A 25,476-nucleotide genomic window follows, 5' to 3' on the forward strand; every position below is an offset into this window, starting at 1 on the left:
AGGAAAATTGTCTTCCTGGCAGAAAAGTCAAATGGCAGCAGCTGTTGATGTGGGAGAAAAATCGTTTTGAAGACCATGTCTTGGACCAACTCAGTCCCAAAGCTTGTCAGGTAGTAATGCTCCCAACATGAATTGACTGAACAGAAACACTAAGGCGTTCAGACCTCAGAACTGTGAGCTCTGGAGTCCATATAGCAGGACACCTTCCCTGACCCAGTCCCAGAGAGGCAGTGTGCTCCTCACAGCTCTAGAATTGCTGATAAAACATCTTCCAAGGCTTCTTGGCTGCTGGGCACACCCTCTGCACTGACAGAGAAGTGTCAGTTGGTAGGCATCTCCCCTTCCTGGTTTGAGGAGGCCTCTTAATCAGTCTAAAGGGCTGGCCACTCAGAATGGCCTGTGCCAGGTCCATGCAGTGACAAAACCCAGAATCAGCCTCTTGTTGGCTAACCACATGGTGGTGGCCGTGGTTTCAGTTTTGGGTCAGCATCTTGATCAGACAGGACAATTCATAAAAGTCATCACAAAAATGCAATAAAATTGCTTATTCATCAGTCAGACTTGATTAAACCAACCTTCCAAAAGCATCCAAAACCGTCTCAGAGCTCTGCGAAATTCACCGTCCCAATGATAACCTTAACAGTAACCAGCCTCCATGACAATCTCAGTGCATGGAGCTTTTGGTGGATAACTCATTCGAGGCTCACAACAATCCTATGAGCTAGGTGCTACTTATATCTCCATTCTATAGAGAAGAAAACTGAGGTACAGATGAAGAAACCAATTCAATCCTTACAGGTGAAAATGGAGGATCCAGGATTAAACCCAAGCAATGTGAATCCACAGCCTCTATCCTTAACCTCCATGTGTTACAATCCCCAAATTCATTTAACTGGCTAAGCCCATGCTCCTCAATCTGAGTCAGGAAGTGGGGAGGTGAAGAGCAATAAGTGCAATGAGGAGGAGCAACAGGAATGGGGAGGAAGGTAGAAGCAATCCTTGAGACAGCTGTTGGAAACAGCTACCGGTAACAGAAAGAGTCCCAACAGAAAGCTCTAGAGCCCCACTGAGGAGGCTGCAGCAGGGCATGGTTGTTTAACATGGGGGCTGGCATCCCTGCAAATGTTCATAGTCCTTGAGAGAGAACAGACACCCCACCACACCAGCTCAGTAGAACTACAGCCTTGGAGCATTTTGGAACTGGAGGGGCCTGAGACCCTACACCCATCAATTAAGGACAATACTATTTTACAGTCCAACACAGTAACACAGCCTCATAAATTATGTCCTTCAGTCACCAAAGAAAGGTTAAATTATGCTTAGAGTGTTCTACTTATGAAGGAAAGAAGACACTCTATAAAGAAAAACGTAAACATTCCAAAAGTTTGGTCACCAGACAGTTAGGCACCCTTTATCTGGAACACTCACATATTCAGAACATCTTTCTCATGAGGCCAGATAGAGTCAATGTAAATCATATATATCACATGGATTTTTTTAATTTAATTTTATTCTTTCAATGTTCCAAGATTCATTGTTTATGCATCACACCCAGTACTCCATGCGATAGGTGCCCTCCTTAATACCTACCACCAGGTTCACCCAACCCCCGACCACCCTCCCTTCCAAAACCCTGTTTGTTTCTCATGATTCGTCTCCCTCTCTGATTTCCCCAATTCACTTTTCCTTTCCTTCTCCTAATGTCCTCCATGTTATTCCTTATGCTCCATAAGTAAGTGAAACCATATGATAATTGACTTTCTCTGCTTGATTTTTTTCAAAATAGTTTCATGTTCATTATCTATTGATCCTCACAAACCACAGGACTGGTATTAGCACAGACAAGAATTGAATTATATTTGCTTTTCTCTTCAAAAATCTCAGTCTCCAGCCTACTAAAATTAGAGCAGTGACAATGAGATTCTCGAAATTGCGCTTAAGCTATAGTCAGGTAAAAGTCCCCAGACTCTGGAATCTGGTCATTTTTTATTTTAAGTGATTGCAAACTGAGGACATCAGACATGTGCCTTCAGTAGACAGGGAACTCAAGGATCTTAGGTGTATAGTCATCCTGTCTTCTTTCTTCCCAGGAGATGGGCTTGTCTCTCTCCCCAAAACAAAAGAATGCTTGGGGAGGAAGCATGTTGCAACCTGAAAGCATAACTAGACCATGGCACTGTAGTTAAGACACATTGTCTGGGACCAGAAGGATCCAAGAGAAAGGCCAGGACATGCATTCTTTGTGGGTGGACAGAATGTCTACAATCACATTCATTATCTGTATAGTTACAGTCTATGAGGTCACTATGAACACTGAATTAATGACTACTAAGCCATTATTCTTGGACTCTTGGGAGAAATACAGGAGAAATGGGAGCATCCTGTAAGCCTCTAGTCACAACATTTGTGTCAACCAACCAATACACAACCTTATTTTATGTGTGTTTCTGTTTAAAGGCATCTTATTTAATATATATTGTTGATGCATTAACATGATCTCATGGCCAACAGCACTCTAACTGATGCCTGAACAGAGTTTATCTGACACATGTACTTTTTCCCTAAGGCACATCACAACCTTCTCGCACTTAGGAACTCTAGACGGCACTGCAGCACTGTGCTTGGGGACTATTATCTAACAGAAAAGCCACCAACAGAAAGCGCAGAGATGTGACAAACATGGCACTAAAGAGATCGTAAAAAGTACACTGTCTACAGTATGCGAACTGAAACAAGAAGGCAGAGTGCTGCTGTGTTTGACTTCAGCTGCGAATGTGACTCCAGTTTTCTGCATGTCTGCATAGGACCACAAAGGCACACATGTATCGATCTGGGAGTTACATAAATTTTAACGAGTAAGCAAATTTGCAAATACAGAACCTATGAATAATAAGAATCGACTGTTGATCATCAGAGGGCCCAGAGCCCCAGCGTTCTGTATTGATTGGGTTTTCTACATACACCTCCCTCTGCATGCTTTACATTAGTGAGCACTGGTCCCCAGCTCTCCGTTCCACCCCTCATTTTTCATGTTGGCCATTGCTGGCAAGAGCTGTGTTCCTGCTTTATGACAAATCCCATGGCTGTGACTGATTTTCTAGCCAGCTCTGGTCCCTGAGCCCAGCACAGCCTGTCAGGCTGGGGCTTCATGTCTTCATTAGCTCAGTCCCCAGAGCAGGCATATGGCTGGAATCCAGGTGAGAAGATAAAAAGAATCAGATACCACCACCCAGCAAATCCCTTACTGAGTGGAGTCTGGAAAAAGAAACCTTGGCTCACCTTCCATCCAGGCACAAGCCGAGTTATGCCCCTCATTCCACTGGAGCCAGTGAGAGCCAGTAAGGCTTCAGATCTGAGCCTGTCTCTACTCCCCTCACACCTCAAATACAACCTCATTTTCTTTTCTCCTTACAGATGTTTATGTTAGCTCCCCAGAGTCTTAGGGTGTGGATGATGAGCTTTCATCCCAGGGGGCAGATGCTGTAACACAGGACTGGGTCAATTGTTCCTACTCCAGTTGGACCCCAGCCCTATTCTCCTGACTCCAGAAGAAGGATGGGTCATTGTTCTGCAACTAGAACTTAACCTTCTGTGAAATATTCCAAAAGAGCTAAAGTGAACCTTCTGTTATTCAGTCCCCTTACAACCCCAAACCCATTCCACAGAAAAGAAATAGAGAATGCAAATGTGTGTGGGCAGAAAGTCCAGAGAAAGTCTTGGAAGCGCAATTGTTGGAGTCAATTTGCATGGGGAAGCCACTGCTGTATAAAGTGACTGTCTCCAGAGAGCAAGTCTAGAGCCCAGGTGGTATGACCAGATGTAGGGAATCTATCCTTGCTCATCCCCAACAGCAAAAGGAGGAAGGGAACAAAGTGAGGCAAAGCTTCCATCTTCATTCTGAGCTGTCAATCTGGCCTTTTCCCTGGCATTAAACTCCCTGGGAAGGAAATGAAGGTACCTGCCAGTTGGCAGGAAGCCGGAGAAAGAGCAAGTTCAATCCAATTAGAATTGGATTCAATCAAATTTAAGAAGAAAATTCCATCCAAAGCAGAGCATCATTAAGACAGCAGTTGAAGAAAACTCATTAGCTTGAGAGTCCCCACATCTCCCAATTAAAAAATTCCCTAGACCACTCCCAGTCCTAACCCCTTTTTATCCACAAAAAATGGTGAAGACTAAAAATCTGTGCTCTCCTAAGCAACACAAGCAAAATGCAAATACTACATGGAGTTGGTGGTAGAGCCGTCCCTAAATGACTAAATGGATTCAGGAGCTTTCGTCTACCTGTAGCTTGTTGCTGCATCCTTCTTTCTAAGGTGCCTTTCAAGAAATTCCTTCGAGGTGGTTTCTACAGCCTCCTGCCCTGAACTAGGCCTGTACTGGTGAAAGAAGGAGGAATTCTGTCTCTGTGAATTAACCAAGATGCCCAGTGCATGTTACATTCTCACATACACATGTATGTACACACACATGTGTGCACACACACACCACTGAGGGCCCATTTCCCATAAAGTGAATATCAAAAACCAAAATGCTCCTAACATACCTATTTTGGAAGAAAAGACACAGACTTGCTTTGAGAGTTGAGAACTAGCCTTCTTCATCAGTACATTCTGCTGCCAGCCCCTTCCTTGCTCAGAAAGTGAATTTGAAGTCAGAGAGAAAATCAGGACAGAATCAGAAAATAGGAAAGAAATACCCATTCTGTCAGAAATTTTTCAATAGGCCCTTCTTCCAGCAAATCCCAATCCAATTGCAATTTCTACCCATTATTGTTTTAAACTGAATGCATCATTTAACTTTTATATCATCTTGCTTTTATGTATTTTTCCAGCCTGATTAGATTTCTTTTTCAACTAAAAGGGCAGCCCCCAGGACATTTTCTTGTGTTTAGAGTCCTCATTTGTCTCCTTGTGGGGAAGAACTTTCTCTAGATTAGAAATCCTTCCAGGCATGTTAAAAGTGGCAAAACAAACTCTAGAAATGAGAAGAGAGGTTGAGGTGGTTAAACCTCCTGGGCCTTTAATCAGTGGTAAATATCTACCAGTTGGCTTTCGGGGTGGGGAGGAGCCCTTGTTCATAGCATTTGCCAATTTTCATGGTGTAAATATTCCCACCATGTCCAATTTCAAGCCACAAGGAGAGAGACATCAGTGAAGCTAGAGCAGCAAAGGGCCATGTGTAGTAGGCTCCCGGAAGCCAGTGTGGGTGAGTGGCCTTCAGCATGCCACTGGCCCTTAACGCCTTTGTCACCTAGACATACTTTGAGGTTTTCCAGTGCCCACCCAGTTCCAGCAAGAATGAAAGTGCACAGCCCCTAACTGTCATGGAGGGTTTGTAGTCACTATTTGAAAGGGGTTTCCGGGTCACAGGAGAATAGTTGTTATTAAAAGGCAACGACCATGACTGTGATCCAAGAACGAGGGAAATGGACTTTATCCATCCCTTTGTACTCTGTTGGCCTGCATCAGGAATGTCTGCTTTGGTGACTTTCTGTTTATGTGAGAATAGAGACAAAGCCTGGGATGAGGAGAGAAGGCTGTCTGTGGAGAGCAGGGGCAGGTGGGCTAGTCTCTTGGTGTGAAGTAATTAATCCCTTTGTTTTCTCTTATCTCCATCTCTCCATCCCACCTACCTGGCCTTCCTCCTTCTTGTATGCTGCCCTGCCCCTCTGCTCTCACTCCCCAGAGAATTTTCCAAAGAGAGGGAGAAGGCCAAGGCTCGGGGAGATTTCCAGAAGCTTCGAGAGAAGCAACAGCTAGAAGAGGACCTGAAGGGCTACCTGGACTGGATCACCCAGGCAGAGGACATTGACCCCGAGAATGAGGATGAAGGCATGGATGAGGAGAAGCCCCGAAACAGTGAGCAGTCTTTCTGTCTTGAGCTACGTTCTGGGAGAGGGAGGAGACAGGGGCCAGAACAGCAAGATTGTCTATGACCAACTTGTCCTTACAGTTTGTCTTGCTGGAGCAATATTCGATGCATTGATGACTGTCATCTCTACTCAAAGAAATTTGTCACAGATGTGACATAATTGCTGTTGATCTGTAAAGCCTCATATTCCTTTTAGAAAGATTCTAAAAGACTGTTGAGGTTTTGCTAAGGTGGACTCTTTTTTTTTTTTTTTTTTTTAGTGAGACATCGTCCTCCAGGCTCATCTTTTTGGGCAGGAGGCAGATTATGGTCTTCCCATTTTAGAGTATTAATGTCCCTATTGTGTGGGAACGTGTATATACATATAGCCTAACACACATATATAAATATATGAGTTTAGTTTCCTGTCCTTATGAGCAGGCATTATGTCCATTGTGTTCAAACTTCCCAGTTGGGTTCTGTGTGCTTCTGCTTATTAGTAACTGAGTTCTAATTGGGAATCTGGGAGAAGGAGCAGGTGGAGGGAAAAGGGAAGAAGACAGTCAAAGATGTGAATAGAGAACAAAATCTCTGCTCCCTTATTTCAAAGACCGATTTAATACATCTATCAACTGTTCTCTTTCTGATAACTCTGCTCAAGGTGCAATTACAAAATTAAAACACACAAACAACAAGGGACTCATAACAACATAATTTAATAACCTAAGGAGACCTTTGTGCTCTACTAAGTAGTTTTGCAAGTTGGAAGGCAACACCTTTGATGGATTGTAACAGTGAACAATGATGCCATTGAGGGTCTTTCTGGAAAAATGCCTGGCAGCTTGTATTATACTGTTGATGGTACTGTGGAGTAGTTGATTCGTTTGTGGACTGAATGGTATGGTGAATAAATAAGTTGGCCTGTGAGTAACAGAGAAGCTTACCTCTAAGGCACAGAAAATGGCATCTTGGCTCCTCTCTTCACCTTAAGTCAGGGTGAAGCCCCTAACTCATGATTAATGGTGATGAGCATGCTTCTTATTGTGTTGTTTAAAATGTGCAGTATCCCCTACTCACTTAGCAATTAATTGCCATCCAGAGACGTATAGTTATTCTGTTCTCTGGCTAAAGCCAGAGCTTCCAAGGAGAAGTATGCTGCTTCCTTGCCTTGCCCATTAAGTGAATAAATTCCAGGGAGTTTCCAGCATGGAGTATTGTTTGTTGCTAGAGCAGACCACATTGACAAGGCCCATGTGCCCACACTGCTGGCTAAGCTTTGGGAAGAGCATACTGAACTGCATACCCCAATGGACAGGGTCTCTGCCTCATTTTCAATAAGCCCAAATACGGAAGAAATCAGACTACAGAGGCTCTTGTGTCTCTCATCACATGGCTGGAAGACACTTTTGAGTCTGCTTCTTGTTCTCAGTCAGTCTTTCCTGGGAGGATGGAATGGGACCCTGGCTCCTTTAGTTGTGGAGTTGATGGTGGAACAGTTCTAGGGGATGGGGCACGGGAATAAGTATCCAAAAAAGCAAGATATAGAGAGTAAAAAAAATAACACTTGCAGTGAAGTGAATGTGAGAAACTTAGGAATGGAGCCAGAAAATGGGTCCAAAGGACTGTCTATTGGAGAATTCCAATTACAAGCAGAGTTGATGTGATTAAATTATTAAGGAATTGGCAACCTAACAGATCTGCAGGAAAAGCAAGTCTATGGCTTCAGAACTATATTCTCTTCTTCAGAACTTCATAATTCGCCCTTCAAAACAAATACAAGAGGAGAAGTTCTGCTACAAATTACATGTGTGTCTCAAAGTAATATCTTGGCCTTTGAAATTGCTAAAAGATTACAGTTTAGTATATTTGCCAGTTCTTTTCGTTCCAAAATTAAGTAGTCTTTTAAGGGAAAGGGGGTATTATCACTCTTCATTGATGGTTCTGGCAACTTCTGGACAGAATCCCCATCAGCCCTTACTAGACACACTGGTAACCCAGAGTTGGCTCCAGCACAAAGTAAGTTCAATGGCACATTCTGTGGTATCTGGTCTTACCAAGAGGGAGTCAAATGACTCATTTTTTACTAGGCAAACCTACAAAACCACTGAGGAAGTTGAAGGAAAAGGGGTTGGGAAGACAACAGAGTAAAAGGGCATAGTGGGGAAGAATTTCTCTAAGTTATCAGAACAAACAATGTGGCCAGTAAAATTATATGCAAAAATATATTCTAGTTCATTCTTTCTTCTTTCCCTCCAACCATCGATCAACTAAGGGCAACTCTGTGCCAGTCACTGTTTTAGGCACTGGGGATATAACAATGAACAAAGTAGTCAAACTTCCTTGCCCTCGTGGAAATTATATTCTAGTGGGGAGATGGACAATAAATTAAATAGTATGTCAGAGAGTGACAAAATGACAAGTACTATGAAGACAGAAGTGTTGAGAGGTGGCCAGGAAATACCTCACTGTGGAGGTAGAATTTGAATAAAGACTTGAAGGCAATAAGGAAATGAAACTTAGATACTTGGGAAAAGAGCATTCTGGGCAGAGGGACTAGCCCATGGAAAGGCGTCAAGGTAGGAGGATGGTGGACATAGAAACAGAAGGGAGACTAATGTGACCAGGGAGAGTGAATAACAGGGACAGTGGTAGGAGATGAGGTTCAAGGTTAACCAAGAGTAGATCATGAAAATCATTGTAAGAATTTGGACTTTTACTAGAGGTGAGCCAAGAGTCCCCTGGTGGTTTCAAGCTGAGAAGTGACACGGCCTATATATATTTGACAGGATCCCCCCAGCTGCCACGTGCAGAATGAAATGGAAGTGAACAAGGGTGACACAGGGAGCCAGATAGGCTACTGCCCCGGGAGATGGTGCTGCCTTATGCTGGTAACACAACATGGTGGGTCAGGCTCCAGAATGGTCTCATTTGCTGGCATATCAGATATGGGATGTGAGAGACAGTGAATTTAAGGAGATCCCAAGGCAATTGTCCTCAGCAGTATTAAGAGCTGAATCATCATTTATTGATTTAGGGAAGATGATGACAGGAAAAGATGTCAGGGAGAGAGTATCCGGAAAACTGCCTTGGACCTTCAAGTTTGAAATGTCCATTGGACTGCCAAGTGGAGATGTTGAGTGTGCAACTGGGATAAATCTGAGTCCGGGGAAAAGCCTGGGACAGAATTGTAATTTGCAGAGTCAATATTCACCCAGCTGTGATAGTAGGGCATAGTATAGACAGAAGTGAGACGCAGCCTAAGAACCTGAGTCCCAGTGATGTTTGGAGACAAGAGTGATGAAGAAGAACCAACAAGGGAGGCTTAGAAAGGTATGGTCAGACAGACAGGAGGAAAAGAGAAGGAGGATCTGTGCTGCCCTGAGGCCAAGCTGGGTGAGTACTAAAAGCTGGTCATTGGGCTTAGCAATGTGGAGGCCACCACTGGGTGAAATGGTGAGGTCAAAGCTGGAGGGCAAACGAGAGTCTTCTGTCATGAGTCTCTTGGGTCTAGATACTTCACAGGATAGTATCAGGCATTGTTTGCAGACCTCCTGTTGTTGTGACACGTGTGGTCTAGCTGTGAGCCATCTAAAGAAAGAGGAGGGGAGGAAAAATTCACGCAATCCAGCCTTCCTGTGTCTATAAGCCAGCCTTGCATTCTGTCTCCATCTTGAGTCATTTCAGTACTAGCCATTGCCTCGGCAATTGGCTTCAGACAGCCTTGGGAAAAGGAGAAAATGACACTCAAGAGCTATTTTGGTGCCAAAAGGAATAGAAGCAAGCAAAAGTCATGCTTGTGCACTGTTGCATTTTTGATACTTCCAAAGCAGGCAGACGCATGGGTCTTGGCCTCCAAGCTCCGCTCCTCCTGGGTAAAGACTGGGGTAATGTGGAACCCTCCCCCTCACCCCTCCCCCTCCAAGCGGCAACAAGCCTCCCTTGTGAAGGCACCACTTAACAAAACTATCACTGATGCACGGAACCCACTGTCACCAGGAGAGACACGCTACTCCAAGGGCTGGGCCCATTTCCCAGCTTCAGTGTCAAATCGGACAGAAGGCCAGTCATTAGAGAAAGAGAAGCCATAGAGAAAGAGAGAAAGTCAGAAATTTCTTCTCTCTTTTTCCTCCTCAGGATCAAAAAACTGCACGTATTAAATATCCATATGGGAGTGTCTCTATCGTGCCATTAAGACAATTTAAATGCACTCCCAGACCTCCAATGCTTGCAGTCTAAGACAGACATTTATGTGGATGAGCCTATAAAAGACAGACCGACGGTAGGACCAAAACATTGAATTTCCACATAGATAAGCAGGATTAAATATTTACGCCCATGGTGTTCAGTTATGTGACACGGAAGCCACTTTGGCAATCATCATTAGCTGACGAAGCCGCGTGACAGCTCTGTGCCCCACAGAGTCTAGGGTAGTGGATTATTGAAATACGGAAATTTGAAGGCTTATGAGAACTGCAGGTTGCCCACAAAAGGGCCCCGTGTGGCTTGAGAGCAGTAATCTGAATATCACTGATTTACATTATATACGTGTCAACGGCATGTGTATCATTATTTCAACCTTTCTTTTTGTTCTACATTTTCATGAGTGAAATCAGCATTTACCCTGGATTTGACTTGTGGTCAGGGGTTGCCAAGCATCTGGATTTCTGTGACAGAATCCCACCAAGGATCTGTCTCTACAATCGTGAGAAGAAACACTAACAACTGTCTTTTCCTTGATTCCCTTCTCAGCTTGCGCCCTTTAGTTACCATGTGTTAGAGGACCTGACCGCATGCCTCTCAGTGAAAGCAAACTCCATGCAGACCCCAGAGATCTCTTGTCCCCTGTGTTAACTCCCACTGGTCCTAATTGGGGCCCTAAAACTTCAGTGTCTGAATGTGGCCTTAGAAACAAGGTGCGGAAACCAGAATCCAACACAGGAACAATAATCCACCTGAGTAGATTATTAGCAAGGGCAGGACTCAGACCCAGGTCCCCTGATTATCCATATGGGACTCATTCTACCACACTGTGGTGCTTCTCACAGAAGCCCTGTCAGACAGTTCTGGGCAAAAATCCTCCCTAACCCTCCCTAGGGGATCCCATGGCCCTTGGGGTTTCTTCCCCTTTTTGCATGCCTGCTAGGCCACACTGTGAGGTCCGCAGTCAGCTGCCCTTAATTCACCCTCTCCCCCTCCTCCCTGACAAATCCCCAGCCTTGGAAATACTAGTGTGCGTAGAAGCCAAAGGCTTACAAGAGTTTGTGAGTGCCTCTGCATAAGCAGGCTTGGGTCAAGCGTCTTCTCTCCTGCCCTGAGCAGAGAAGCTCAGACCATCACCTGACTTGAGTAGCTTCCCCATTCTGTCCCCTCGGAGTGACTCTCTTGTGGCATCACTGATGACTCCCTCTCTGAGTGCTCCCTACAAGCTCCGAATCATTCTCCCGTCTTGCCGAATGCCATTTGAAACCAGGCAGAAGGGCACAGAACCCCCATAAGCAAGGACAGTGGCAAGGTAGGAAGATTGCCACGTCATGGGAAGGTGTGGGATGCTCTTGAGAAATGACGGAGGGCTGTTCCCTGAAGATGCTGGCCACTAGTATGAACCACTATACACTGGGGCTCCACTATGAGACTCATTCATAGATTCTTCTAGCTCTTGTATTAATCAGTACCCCTGGGTGGGGGTCCTGGACCCAGGATTGTGTGCAGTACCTCACGTGGGGGATCATGTCATCACAGAGACCCAGGCAGGCCTTCCCAAAGGTAACACATCTGCCTTTGGAGCAGACTCTGGCCCTGAAGCATGTCCTTGTCCCAGCCTGGGGAGCTGTGGAGAGCTACCAGAGGGGTGGCATTGACTATGCAGGGACAAGTCAGGTGTGCCGATCTCACGGAGTGGCCATAGAGTTCTTAAAGCAAAATCAGTTTGGGGGTAAAGCTTGATGAGCTGGACCTGTTGGGAGACCATGAAAGCCTTCTCAGTGAATGGCAGCTGTAGGCTCCTGGAGGAATGGAGAATAAAAAGCTACATAGCATTTTAACAGTATTTGACGGCCTGCCCATACAGCCTTAGGTCAACGTAAGGGTGCCTGACTGGTCTGTGACATCATAAGTTAGTAAGGGCCCTGTTCCCACTCAGGAGGCCCCTGTGCATCCTTTCCAACACCCCACCTCCCACCCACTCAGGGAGACTCCCAGCTTGTACACGTTCTCAAGACAGAAGGAAGCTGGCTACACCATTGCAGAGCCCAGGGCTCCATGGGGATGCCACAGGAAGGAGAATGAGGCAGGCTCGTGCCCCAACACAGTTACACGCAGCTAGCTCCAGAAAACAAATGGTTACATTTATGGTAAGGAATAGGTCAACACCAGCTGAGAAACATGCCAAAAAATGGCTTCTTACACATTTTTAGACACCTGCCTTTGTTTTGGTTTAGGCTTTACTGCCTAAACGCCCATGGCAGCAAGCATACAGCCAAGCACTTGCTAGGTAACACTGAGGTTTCCCAGGGACAAAGGATCACCCACCGAGCCACCAGACATGGTGTCTGGTGCCATGACAAGGGGACAAGTGGGAGCTGTTTTCCTGGGAGCACTGGCCAATCATGTACCCCGCAGGGGCAGAGCAGAGGCTGTTAGCTCTTGAAGAACTGAGCAAGACCAGGAGTCCTCTGTGGGGCCCCAGAGCTTGGAAGACCCCCTTCTTCTCCAGTGCCGAGGTACAGCACCCTCTGCCTTCCAGCCAGGGTCTCAGCCCGAACTAGTGTCTTCTGAGCCCTCTTCTGTCTCAGAAGCTTCGCCACCCTCCCAGCGACCAGCTACTGGGCTAGGACTTCTTCCTCCCTCTTTCCCCTCTCTCCTCTTCTTCTGTGATCCTTCCTCCATTCAGTCAGCCACCAGACCCTATCAGTGGTCCCCCCACCCCACCCCTGGCCCTCTCCCTCCCCTTCTTACCACCCCTCTTCCCCAAGGTAGTAACCACCTGGGAAACTACCACATACCCTGCTTGGTATAGCGGAATTCGTACTTCTAGAGCTGACAGGTCAGTCTCCTGCTCAGAAGCTCTCAATGTCTCTCCACAGCTACAAAATAAAGCCTAAGCCTCTTCCCCTGTATTCTCAGCACCTCCGACCTATCCCAGCCAACAGCTTTAATATATCATTCCCTACTCCCCTTCAGCAAAACCAGACTACTCTTGTTTTTCAGATAGGCTTGCTACTTCCTCTCTTCTGGACTTCCATGCATCTCTGCCTGGCATACATTCTCCTCCTCACCTGCTCCGACCTGCCCAGTCTCCCAGACTCTCTCAGTCCTCCCAGACTCTCCGTCTCATGACAGGCAGTGCCAGATACTCTTGACCTCTGCCCCGCCTCACTGGTGTGAATACAGATGGCCCAGCCCTCTCATCGTACAGAAAGCCCTCAGGAGGCAAACACTATGCTTTCCCAACTTCCCAACTCACTCTTCCACTTAGTATCCAGGACAGTGATTCATATTTAACAGACGTCCACCCTCCAAAAAATACTGAACTGAATTGAATCAAACCCAGCTCTGTGGGTCAAGAATATTAAGGTTTTATGTCTCTACTTACTTGGCCAAATACCCTTTGTCTAGTCTTAGCCATACTCACAATAGGCCCTCGGAAAATGTTCCATCATTGACAATGTGGGTAGAAGTGAGTCAGGGGCTGAGGAAGTGGGCCTAGAAGAACAGCTGGAAGGAACTAGAATTCCAGACCCACTGAAAGAGAAAGCTGGGTGGTCAATAGAGCAAGGGGGAGACTTCCTGAGGGGGCGTCATTGTTCTGCAGCTTGTGCTTTTGGGTTCTGAGATCGGATAGCGGACACATATCAGTCCTTCATGGGTTCTCCTAATAAAGGCAAGACAAAGGAAAGGGCATGATAGAGGACATGTCTTTTCCTTGCATGCAAGATAGGAAAGACGTAGATTATCTCACTTAATCCTCCCCACGATAATCTTATGTCAATACTCCCATCCTCATTTTATCCATAGGAAAACTGAGGCTTGGAGAAATTCACTTGTTCATGTCACATAGCTTGTGCGTTGCCCAACCTTAGCTAGGTAGGCCTTGATCCCAGTTCTGCTGACTCTGTACTATGCTCCTTTATACTCCTATATACTCCTTATACCATAGTCCCTCCCCTCAGTGATGTGAGGGCTTTCCTCTTCCTCCAACCGGAAGGGACCTAGAAGAGGGCCAGCTAACTCCTCTGGGAGGCCAAAGTAGGCTTTGCTGTAGCACTGATCACCTTCAGTCATTAGACTGAAACACAGGGCAAGGCAAGATGGGCAGAGAAAAGAAGGAGGGGGAGGGCCGTAGAGGGAAAACAGTGGCAGTGGAAACTGATCTTAAATGTTAACACAAAGGGGCATGAGTTTGATTTTTAAAGAAAGAGAAAAGATGAGCTTTATGATTATAAGAACTACATTTGAAACATGAAAGGAAGTGATGACATTATCTTGTTCAAGCAAAAATCAAAAACAAAAACAAAAACAAATTAACTGAGATCAAAAACTATCCATCTCATGGGGCGGGTCGAACCCATCTGGCTCAGTCGGTAGAGCACATAACTCTTGATCTCAGGGTCATGAGTTCAAGCCCCACGCTGGGCATTGAACCTACTTAAAATAAAATATGTTTCATCTTTTTTTAAAAAATCCATTTGGAATGGCTTAAGAGACAGTCTTGCTTAAAAGAAAACTTATGAATTATATGACCTATCAGAGTTTCTTTCAGTTCAGGGACCCTTTTGGACTTGATTAAAAGAGAGTGCCACCAGAATGGTCCAGGAACGGGGTGTTCTAACTCACTGATCATCCACTCTCCTTCCTTGGCAAACCCCATGAAGCCTGTGATACAGTTTTCCTATGATGATGCAGGATTGTGCAGTGCTGCAGGACCATCCCTTCCAAGCCGCCAACAATCCCAGGAACCTTGGCATGGTAGGGGCCCAGAAGAATAATCTCTGGCCAGGGACAGCCTCACAGTGAGGAGTTCATATGTGGTGTTTTCAAAGAAGTCTTTTCACCTACCTGAAGCCACAAAACCCTTTGACCAATGGATCTGCCCACTCAGGCTCGTCCAGGGTAGGTGCCCAGTAAAGTGCTGATTTGATTTTAATTTGGGGCTTTGCAAACAGATCGACACACCTGGGAGCTGGAAGTAGCTCAGCAAAGGGATTAAAGGGGAGATGAATCACCCTAAATTTCCCTTTGATCCGTTTCCTCTGAAAACCAGTGCTTGGCCCCCAAACAGAACAACCCACAGTACAGTTGCCCTTGGCTCCCAACCCCCACCCCTCCCTTACTTCCACATAAACACTGGGAGATAAAAGCCCCATGTCACATCAAGATATATTACCTGTCAGACGGCTGGTAGTGAAGGAGAAGGAGTGACAGCTCCTGCCTCTGTCATTCCTTGCTGTGGTAGAAAATCATCTGGTGATGGAGGGAGATCAGCCACGGACTACATTTCCATCATCAGGGCACGTGGCATGGGAGGCCAGTGCAAGGGGGACAGACACTGAGAGTGCTGGCCTTACAGTGGCAGAAGAGTTTGGAGGAGACCTCCAAAATGACCTCTGGCCATCAAGACCAAAAAACACAGGCAGGGTCCTAAGGAGACTTACAGCCAAGTGAAGGAGACAGATGCACAAGCAGGTTATAGCAATGAGTTGAAGGAATGGACAAGGTACTAGAGAAATACAGAGGAAAAGGAGTGGCATTTGGAAGGGGATAGATGAGGCTTTCTACCCAGGGAATGATTCTGAAGGGGTGCAGTGTCAGTCGGGGTGGGCTAATCATTGTCATAAGCAACCTCCAAACCGAGTCTGGCGCCTGACACAGTGAAGGTTACTTCTTGCTCCACGGTTGTGTGGGTTTCCTGTTGGTAGGAGGGGAAGTTCGTCTCCATATAGATAGACTTTGGGAACCAGGTTTTCCTGCTCACAGTTCTACCAACCCCTGGGCCTCCGAGGCCTCCATGGGTCCTCTGCATCAGGCCAGCAGCAGAGGGAAGGGAGAGGGAGCGTGATGGCCAGGCATAGGAGTGTGGGCATGGCTCCCATCCTCACCTCATTGACCAGAAGAGTTCTCAGCTCCAGCTAGCTTCCGGGGGCTAGAAAACCTAGCCTAGCTAAGTGCTGGGGTAGAGGGGCGGGAAGGGGGAAGAAAAACTGGGGTTGGGTGAACACAGGACAGAGGCTCTGCCCTCCCAAAGACTGGGAACAGTTCACAAGGCCAAACCGGTAAAAAAAAAGGGCGTTGTAAGCTGAGGGAGCCATATATATCAAGGATAGAGGCAAGTAACTGGAGGTGGGAGGAGAAGAGGAGGAGGAGGAAGGAAAAAAATGTTACTTTAGGGCACATGGGGAGAAATCAAAGATTGAGCCAAGAAGGAAGGCAGCCCTGGTCCCAGAGGGCTTCAGATATAGACCTTATCCTATGATTAAGGAAGAACCACCGAAGAGACTTAAACAGAGGTCACTGTGGAAAGGCTACCCTAACCTTGATGGGAACCAATGGTTGGAGGGAGGGAGAAGCTGGAAGCAGGGAGATCAGTCATTTCAGGGGTCGATACGGCCGAAATGAGGATCAAAGGAGAAAGGTTTGCCAAGATGGCCTTCCACCGGTCGCCTGCATCCACTAGGAGAGTCCTGGGGGCTAGCCGACCAAGGAGCCTTTGGAAAATATTCCCTGTGCTTTTCCAGACCCAGGGATGGTGGAAGGGTTACAGCGGTGACCTGCCCCTCTGAAGGACTCCCCCCAGGAGCTGGTTTGTCTTGTCTGGGAGCTCTTTCAGCCCTTGGCCCCTGCTTTCCAGTCCTGTTTCTATCCATGACTAAACACACCAACAAACAGTGCCTTTCCCCTGACAGGTGCCACATGTAGAATTCAAGTGACTCTACCCCATTTAATCCCTGCCCTTATGATTAAGTGGCTTATGAAAAAAAAAAAAAAAAGGTTGAGTAACAACCCCAAACATAGGGCTTTGATAGCTCCATCCTTCAGGATTACTTCATCAAATGGAAATGCACATGCCTCTGGTGATAACTACAGTGTTTCCAGAAGAGATTTATGCTCCCATATAATAGGAAAGATTTTGTCCTCTTAAATAACTATAGTACCTGCTGTAAGTGCCGGACTATTAATCACTGTGATCACTTTGTGTTTAAGCCTCGTGGTTAGTGGGACGGGACTGGAGCCTGGTCAGAACAACAGAGAATCACCCTAAGGGAGCTGCTCAGTAGAAAGGTGGTCCCTTGGGAAGATGGATGGAACTCTTAAAGCCAGAAAGCAACATGCTAGGCTGGACTGCAGGCAGCAGGCAGCGGGGAAAGGGAAAGCTGGAACAGGGAAGACTGGGCCAGTTAAGTATTATTCCTGCCTCCATCTGTCTGCTAGGACAAATATCCATAGACTGCCTGGCTTCAACAACAGACATTTATTTCTCATAGTTCTGGAGGTTAGAAGTCCAAGATCAGAGTGCCAACATGGTCAAGTTCTTGGATGGTCCTCTTCCTGTTTGTAAAGGGCTATCTTCTTGCTGTGTCCTCATGTGGTAAAAAGAGCACAGGCCATCTCCCTGACCCCTTCTTTTGAGGCCACTAATCCCCATCTTAAAGACTCTATACTCATGATCTAATGACCTCTCAAAGGCCCACCTCCAATACCATCACACTGGGATTAGGGTTTCAACATACAGATTTGGGGCAACACAAACATTCAGTCCATTGCAGTGACCTTTCTGTGTCCCTATATTAGGCCCTGGATTCCTTCTCAAGTCAAGTGGATGGCTACAGCACAATCAGAAAATCAAAGAATCCTAAGGCCCCAGGGCACACAGGGGTGTCCCGGTCACTGAGTCTCTCTCCTAGCCTCCGGGCAGAACCACACAGTGTCCTCTCACGCCTTACGTACCTATTAAGTGCCCTGGGGGTGAAAAGAAGCATCTGGATTATTTCTATAGGGCCCTATCTCCTCTAAGACTGGCTTATTTTCTGAAGACAGCAAAGAGCAGATTTCCTCCCCACTCATGGTGTTCACAAACTTATTTTCTCTCAAAGATGCGTGCAGATTTCAACACTCCCAGGGCAGATCACAGAATGTGCTCAAGGGTAACATAGTGGGAACTGGGCAAAGGCCTCCCAGAATAGAACAAGCTGTGTTGTTCATTTCCAAACACCTGATTTCAATCCTAAACTTGGACTTCACTGGAAAGTCCAAACTTTCCTCCTCCTGCCCCCAGTTTGGATCCTCCTGCAGGACCCACATGCACCATGACACTCAGCACCAACCCTCCTCAAAGGGGAGGATGAGCAAGAAAAATGTGTTTGCCCAGAAGACCTGATTCCCAAAATATAGCTCATGAATGAATGGTCTCTGCAAAGGTCCGAGGAAGACCAGAGAGAGAGTCGAATATCCTATTCCAGGTGATATCTCCAGATGGCCTAGGAAGAAAAAAAAAATGGAAGAGAAAGAAAGATTTAGCCATTTATTTAAATTCATGCAAATATATACTCCTGGCAACAGAGACTTAATTCCTATTAGTTCATCAGACTGACCAAAACTATCGCCAGCAAAGATCTGCAAGGGTGATTCACTAAGACAGAACTTTGAAGAAAGTAAGTTAAACTTTGTCCTTTCCAAAAATACACATTTAAATTTTGACAAGTTTCTTTGGTGTTAATTTGTCTTATTTTTATTTTTTACAAAAAGATATGGGTATGAAGATATTTTTTAAATGTCTAGACAAAAAAAAAAAAAAAAAAAAAAAAAACCTTTGGTGCTCCCTAAATCATGCTCTAAAAATCATTTGCCAACATAAAGCTGGTTTTGCATAACCTAACCCATGCATAGGACTTCACAGCGGCTCATACTCGGGAACACAAACAATCCAAGATTAGAGGTCAAGAGAAAATATAAACACGGGCTCAAAGCTGTTAAAGAATTATTACAATGGCCCTGAAACTTGTCTGTGCTTTGGTTGGGTGTGACATAATAGATCTGTTCTCAATGATTTACTGATGAGGTGGAAAGCCTTAATTATATGCTTGACAGGCTGGCTTTAAGGGGAAAAGCCTTTGTTTACCTTACCAATTCCAAGCTTCAAATCAGCCTGTCCAACCGTTATATCTCATTTCAATGACTCATGAGATATGATAATGGTATCTCATATCAGGCCAGTTATTATGTTAACAAAATTCTCTGAAAATAGCAACACAGACATATAGATACAGATACACACACACACACACACACACACACACACCCCTCATACACACGAGCAAGAAAAAATTGAGGACCCCTTTCTCATCAGAAATACTCAGAATTGGAGTCTCATTATATTTATTATTACTTGCTTTGGTAAGCTGATATGACTCGAAGCTTGGTGTGATGTTTTCTGTGCCCAGCAGAGACAGAGAAAAAGATTGCCCTATCACCTGAGAGGAGAGTCTCTGTCTGGTATGAAAAGTAAAGCAAATGGTAGAGGGTCCTAGGCCCCTCGACCTGCAGCCTGTTCTGCCATTCTGCAGGGACTATGAAAGTTGCAATGGTCATTTGCCAACAGCCAGGCAAAGAGCCTTGGTTTTCACCAGGAAGATCCCAAGCCATAGTAAAAATTATGGAACTTCTTCTTGAGCCTCTCAGATGGTATATGATCATTTTCATCAATTATAATTTCCATGATCGCATTAATCTATGCGGTCCCCAATCCAGGAGGAGTTGAGGGTACACACAATGTGAGATGAATGGCCCTCCTCTTTCTCTCCTAAAAGGATAATAGTTTTGGGTGGGGACAGTCCCGTGTGTTGCAGTGGCCCGAAGGAGCCCAAAATAAAACAGGCCACCCAAGCTTCCAGGCCCCACTCAGTTACCAACTGGCAGTCGTTCTCAGTCTCCTCATTGGTAAAACGAGGGTTGGGGCCAGACAGCTCAGAACAGCTCCACCCCCACCCCTTCCAGATCTGTGTTTTGTTTCTATAGTTCTAAGGTGACATACATTTGCTTTAGTCCTAGGAGCTGAACCAAATCTAGATCTTTCCAGTCCATCATACCTCAGTCAATTCTAGAAGCCTGCAGTTCCCAGACTCCCAGAATTGGCACTGGGTCTCCTGCAGGACCCCCCAACCCCTGAAAGCCAACCTGTTCTTCCAAAGACCCTCCTGGTATCTGCATGCTTTCTGCCCTCCCTACCTGGAAAGTCTGGCTCCGCCATCTGTCTCTGGAACTGCGTTGTCCCCATTTCCACCTTCTCTCCCCTCCTGTAAACTTCCCCCCTCCTCACGCCCAGCACACCTACTCCAGGCCCGCACGGTATAGTGTGTCTATTTATTTATCCATTTTCTACGATCTCCTGGGTGGTGTACCTTGTGAGGGCGAGAACTTTGTATTCTCAGCACTACTAGCACAGGGTCAATGAATCTCTGTTAGAAAGGGGGTGGGGGTGGAGGGAGAAAAGTGAGGTTGGCCCGAACGTCTGGTGCTCTGCCATTAGGAGCAAATGACTGGGGCCTGCCTTGTCACTGTGTCAGAGCTAAAGCCAGGAAGAGCCAGATCTGATACAGCGGAGGATATATAATGAATGAGACATACAAATTACTGCTTTGTCATCCATTTCTTGTCTGCCAACATTTCTTTCTAACTTCTGCGAAAGGATGGGATCATTCTATAGGGTTTTTCTTCAGGCTCTCACCTCTTCTCCCCTTTATTTTTCAAATCCATGCAGAGAAGTATCAGAAATATCCTTATTCTATTTCTCTCTCCACGAGGCCAGCTAGCCAGTGGTCAGGAAATGGTTAAGAGAGTACCAAGAATAAATGCTTAACTGCTTCTTTAGGATAGGAAAGCTGAATACGTTTAAGGCTTGAAAAGGTCAACTCTCTTGCAAGGGGGCAGAGGTTTGATTTCATCCATTATGTGGTCTTTGGCATAATGCTCATTTCATTCACTAGATGCGATGGAGATTTATGGAGTAAATGTTATCACAAGCTGAGACTTAATGAGATCTCAACTGTATCTCCTGGATGTAGTGGAAAGCAACCATTTTGGTAATAAATAGAGAACAGCATCTAATTTGTAAATTCCCCTTTCCGTTTCTAAGTTTAATCAAATCAGTGAAACTGAAGGGAATTGTTGATGACCCAAAATTATTTTCCATGCCTCAGTCTGGCCAGGAAGCATCGCTCCTAACGGAAATGGCATGTTGCTCTGGCAATGGAAGGGGATGACATTTGTCATTAGACTAACCCAATTGTTGCATATTAAAAAATATGTTTAGGCCAAAATCTATTTAAAACCAAACTGGAACTGGGGCTCCATAGCCCTGTTACTAGTGTCACCGGTTCATAGAAGCAAAAATTCTTTCCAAATAAGCTACAGAGATCTGTAGCCGGGGCCACTCTACAAGGGCCCAGGACTCCTGTGACTTCATCTTGACCCAACGGAGACTTGCAGAGTAAGACTAGAAGGGCCACCACGGTGCCCAAGCTGTGGTGGCAAATAACCTTTCATGGCATGGCAGACAGCAAGTTAGGAGACCAGAACACAGTCTCTGGCAGGTTCTGGGTTTCACGTAGGGTTTAAAAAAAGAATTAAAGGAGCACAAAAGGGAGGTAAATGCAGCTATCTTCTTTCCAGTTGTGCTTAGTTTTTCACAACGAATGGTGGGTAAAGATTTTTATAGATTGTCTTCTCTTCTCAAGAGCTGCAAGCATTTCCAGGGCAAGGCCCATGGCACAGGGGAGTCACTGTTAGCACACAGTAGGAACCTCATGAATATTTCATGAAAGGACTGACAACAATGATGAAGACACTGGGGTTGGGGGGTGGGGGTTGACGGCCCCAAAGGGAGAGCGTTAACTGCAGCCGGCCTTAGGGTTTGGCCCTGGGAGTACATATGTCATCACTAATAAGTGTTCAGATTCCAGATGACCTTTTAGATGCAAAACAAGTGATCTTGCGATTTTTCTCTTTAGCCTGCATTTTGCTTTTCCATTCCCTAATAAATATATATGGCATCCAGGCATGCTACACACAGAGTATTATTACTGAAAATTGTGAACAGCTTCCACTTCTCAAGCACATCCTTTAGCTCATAGTATCTTTAATCCTCACTTAAGCCTCTGAGATTGGTAACATTATCTCTCTTTTTCAGATGAGAAAGATGAGGTTCAGATAATTTGCCCAAGGCCAGGCAGCCAACAGGAGGCTTAGCCAGGGGTCAGGCCCAGGGCTGTCTGACTCTAATGGCAAGCCTCTTTCTCTTTTGTCGGCAGGAAAGATCAAGCACAAAGAACAAGGTAGCCCCCAAAATACCTCGTGATAGGGAGGGGAAATCTAGGGGCAGGAAGACCCCGGAAAGCAGTTAGGAGACCTGGTTCTTAGCCTCAGCTCTAATACGAATAGCTCTGGGACCTCAAACAAACTCTTACCCCAGGTCTCAGTTTCCTAGCATATAAAAGTAATTCTCCATCTCCAGTTTCCTATAAATCCTTGAGCATTCTGATCCCTTAAATACCCCTCTGGGGCTGTCTTTTTCTTTGAGTCCTATATTCCAGAAGTGGTGGCTGGCTGGGCTGAGGGGAGAATGTCCTCATTTTGCAGACCCTGGCTCCCTCCCTCTTGGCTGGGCAGCAGTGGCTCCAAGACGGAAACCTCCCTCCGGCATCCAGCAGCTACTTCATGCCCACACTCTCCTGCTGTGTGCCCAGAACCAATATCCCGATAACTGTCTTGCCTTGAAAACATCGAACAGTAGAATTTCAGCACTGGAAAGTGTCGCAGAAGCTCATTCCTGAGCGCCTGGTGTCTCCATCTCTGTCTGGGTGAAACTCGTCTGTAGCATCTCTACAAGACAGAGTCTCGCCCCCACTTTCTCGAACACTCTGTGGGAGGAAAACACCCTCCCTTTTTGTGCACCTCTAGGTTTTATAAAAATTATTCCTTCTCCTGAGCTGACACCTGCGGCTGTTTCCTTTCCACACACTGGTCTGAGGTGTCAGGGGTGCGACAAGGCCCTCCCAATGGCACTGTTAATTATCCTCCCTCAGCTAATTCCTCACACTAATTGCTTCTCTCTCTCTCTGCTCTCCCTCCGGCCTTACGTTTCCGTTAGGGGTGTGCTTCTGACATCCTTGCCTACCTCTTCTCATTGGTCCTCCCAGTAACCAATGAGGGAAGCACAGAGCTCTTCAGACTGTGTGTCCTTCCCAGACACTGAGTCAGGGCTAAGGAGGACCCTGGAATGCAGGGCTTCTGGCTCTGGCACAGACAGTTTCTTCAACACGTCTCTGCCTGCGTCTCTCTTTCCCCCACCCTCATGCAGCCTGACCTCTGTGCTTGGTACCTCCGATCTGCAAAGAGGCTCACTCCCCTACAGTCTTGTTAGAATGAAAAATGGGTTACTGTCTCCTTTCTGCTTTCCCCAAATAGAGCAAATACCCTATCTTCACTCCTTTGCAGCTAACCGTCAGATCAGGAGCACTCCCAAAATGCAAGTCACAAAACCCAATAGAGTTGCAGACAGAGCAAATACCCTATCTTCACTCCTTTGCAGCTAACCGTCAGATCAGGAGCACTCCTAAAATGCAAGTCACAAAACCCAATAGAGTTGCATGAGTCTGCCTGAGGTCCCCGTGTCCCCACTGTACAGATCTACCAACACCTGTTGATCATTCAGGCCACACACACAGCCCTGCCCTTCCTTACTTGAAAAGCCTGTTCCTTATCCCACCTACCGTGACGGAGACTCCATCTGAAAACCAGAAGTTCTGTGTCCTTCTTTCTAGGTTTCCTGGGCCACTGAGCCCACAGCATGAAGCCTCATAGCCTGGGTGGCTCAGTGGGTTGGGCCGCTGCCTTCGGCTCGGGTCATGATCTCAGGGTCCTGGGATCGAGTCCCATATCGGGCTCTCTGCTCAGCGGGGAGCCTGCTTCCCTCTCTCTCTCTCTCTGCCTGCCTCTCTATCTGCCTGTGATCTCTCTCTGTCAGATGGGTAAATAAAATCTTTAAAAAAAAAAAAAAAAAAAGAATGAGTCCCAGATGAACCCAAGGTCGGGCCTCCCATCTAAAACCACTTACTGGAGCATTAGCATTCCCACTTCTAGCTCGTGCCTCCAGGCCTTTTGCTTGTTGAAGACAGTGGTCCCTGTTCTCTAGGTTTCAAAAACACTTTCTCTCTTCTAAAGGAAGAACAATGAGCCTCTCCAGCAAGCCCAGCTCTCCTGAGAAATTACAGAAGAGTTCTAAGATTAGAGAAAAGAGGAAGGAGGGATGAAGGGTGAATAATACCTTTGATTCAGATTAAATTTGGAGGGGAAGAGTCTGGAGGGAGAGGCTATGGACTAGAATAATAAAGCGGCATTGTCCGGCATTACCACCCTCCCCCCGCCTTGCACATTTGGCTTGGGGTTGGTTCTCCTCTGCCTGGTTCAGGGTCACCCCGCTGCTATTGGCATGAGCACCCTACCCAGCAGCGGCTAGTCTTGGCCCTTCCCCAATATAGCCCAAGAGAGAGGAAGGAGACTTTAGTGGGTGGCTGACTTTGCGTGTTCCAGTCCCCGCCCTGATGAAACAGAAGGAAGGCAACAGTGCTGACCTTGATCCCATCCCAGAGATGCCCATCTGCACCCTCTCTGAGCATTGGGGAAGAACACCGAATGACTGCTTGCAGGTGGGCTCCTGGGCCTCCAGCCCAAGTGGAGTCCTGCTCCCAGCCCTGCGTACTTCCCATCTGGTTTCCCAGGGAAATCAGCATCGCGCCACAGAAGGGGCCTAGTTTTCTGAGGGCTGCAGTGGAAAGAAAAGGAAGGAGAGTAAAGCAGAAAAGAGCGGGTGAGTCAGTGAGGTGCGGCTCTTCCTTCCATGCATGAGCCAGAAAGTAAAAGGCACCGTTGGCTGGGGGAGCAGCAGCAAGCTGACAACTGACCAAACCTGTCTCCTTGCCCCAGCTCCGCGCCTGCACAGCCTCGGTCTCCTCACCTAGAAATCGTGAAGGAAGATACCTTCCCTGGCTGTCTCCCTGGGTGGTTGTGAGAATTAAAATGGCCTCGTTTTCCTGAGAGTGACACCAAACAGAGCTGTACTCCTTCTAGCCAGCAGAGAAAGAACTAAGAGCACTGAACTACATGGTACAAACAGTGTCTATTTGCGGGGGGAAGAAGGCTGTGATTCCGTGGGATTCAGGAAGGCTTCAGGAAGCATTAGGACTTGGAGGTAAAGAGGAACTTGAGCCCATGGAGGAGGAACAGGGACACAGATGTAAGGCACACAGATGTAGGTGGGTGTGTGGTGACTGGCCAGCCTCAAAGAGTGGCATCAAACCAAGCTTGCCCACAGCAGAGGTGGAGAGGAGAGCTGAATTCCTGGCCCCGAGCATCCGTTGGCTGGAGGTGGAATGCGGCTTCGGGTCGGGGAGCAAAACCAAATCACAGGGGCCTCAGTAGGCAGGCTGAGGGTCCTCTGCGAGACAGTGTTGTGACACTGGGAAACATGTAGAGGGAAGAGAAAATCGGGTAAGGGCTCCAGGAACCCCTTCTGTCTGGGCCCCGCCCAACTCCCCACAAACAGGCCACAACATGGGGATGCGTCAGGCCGAGCAC

General features: G+C 46.6%; 1 protein-coding gene across 17 annotated transcripts in view; it reads left to right on the plus strand.

Annotated features, from left to right (window-relative positions):
- Positions 1-25,476, plus strand: part of CACNA1C (calcium voltage-gated channel subunit alpha1 C) — a 627,772-nt gene that overhangs the window by 440,703 nt on the left and 161,593 nt on the right. For all 17 annotated transcript variants that reach the window (XM_046012065.1, XM_046012074.1, XM_046012066.1 and 14 more), the window contains exon 9: positions 5,689-5,861. In XM_046012065.1, the coding sequence (XP_045868021.1) occupies positions 5,689-5,861 (173 nt within the window). The remainder of the gene's footprint in view (positions 1-5,688; positions 5,862-25,476) is intronic.

The sequence above is a fragment of the Meles meles genome, chromosome 7 (genome assembly GCF_922984935.1).
Source record: "Meles meles chromosome 7, mMelMel3.1 paternal haplotype, whole genome shotgun sequence".
Taxonomy (NCBI): domain Eukaryota; kingdom Metazoa; phylum Chordata; class Mammalia; order Carnivora; family Mustelidae; genus Meles; species Meles meles.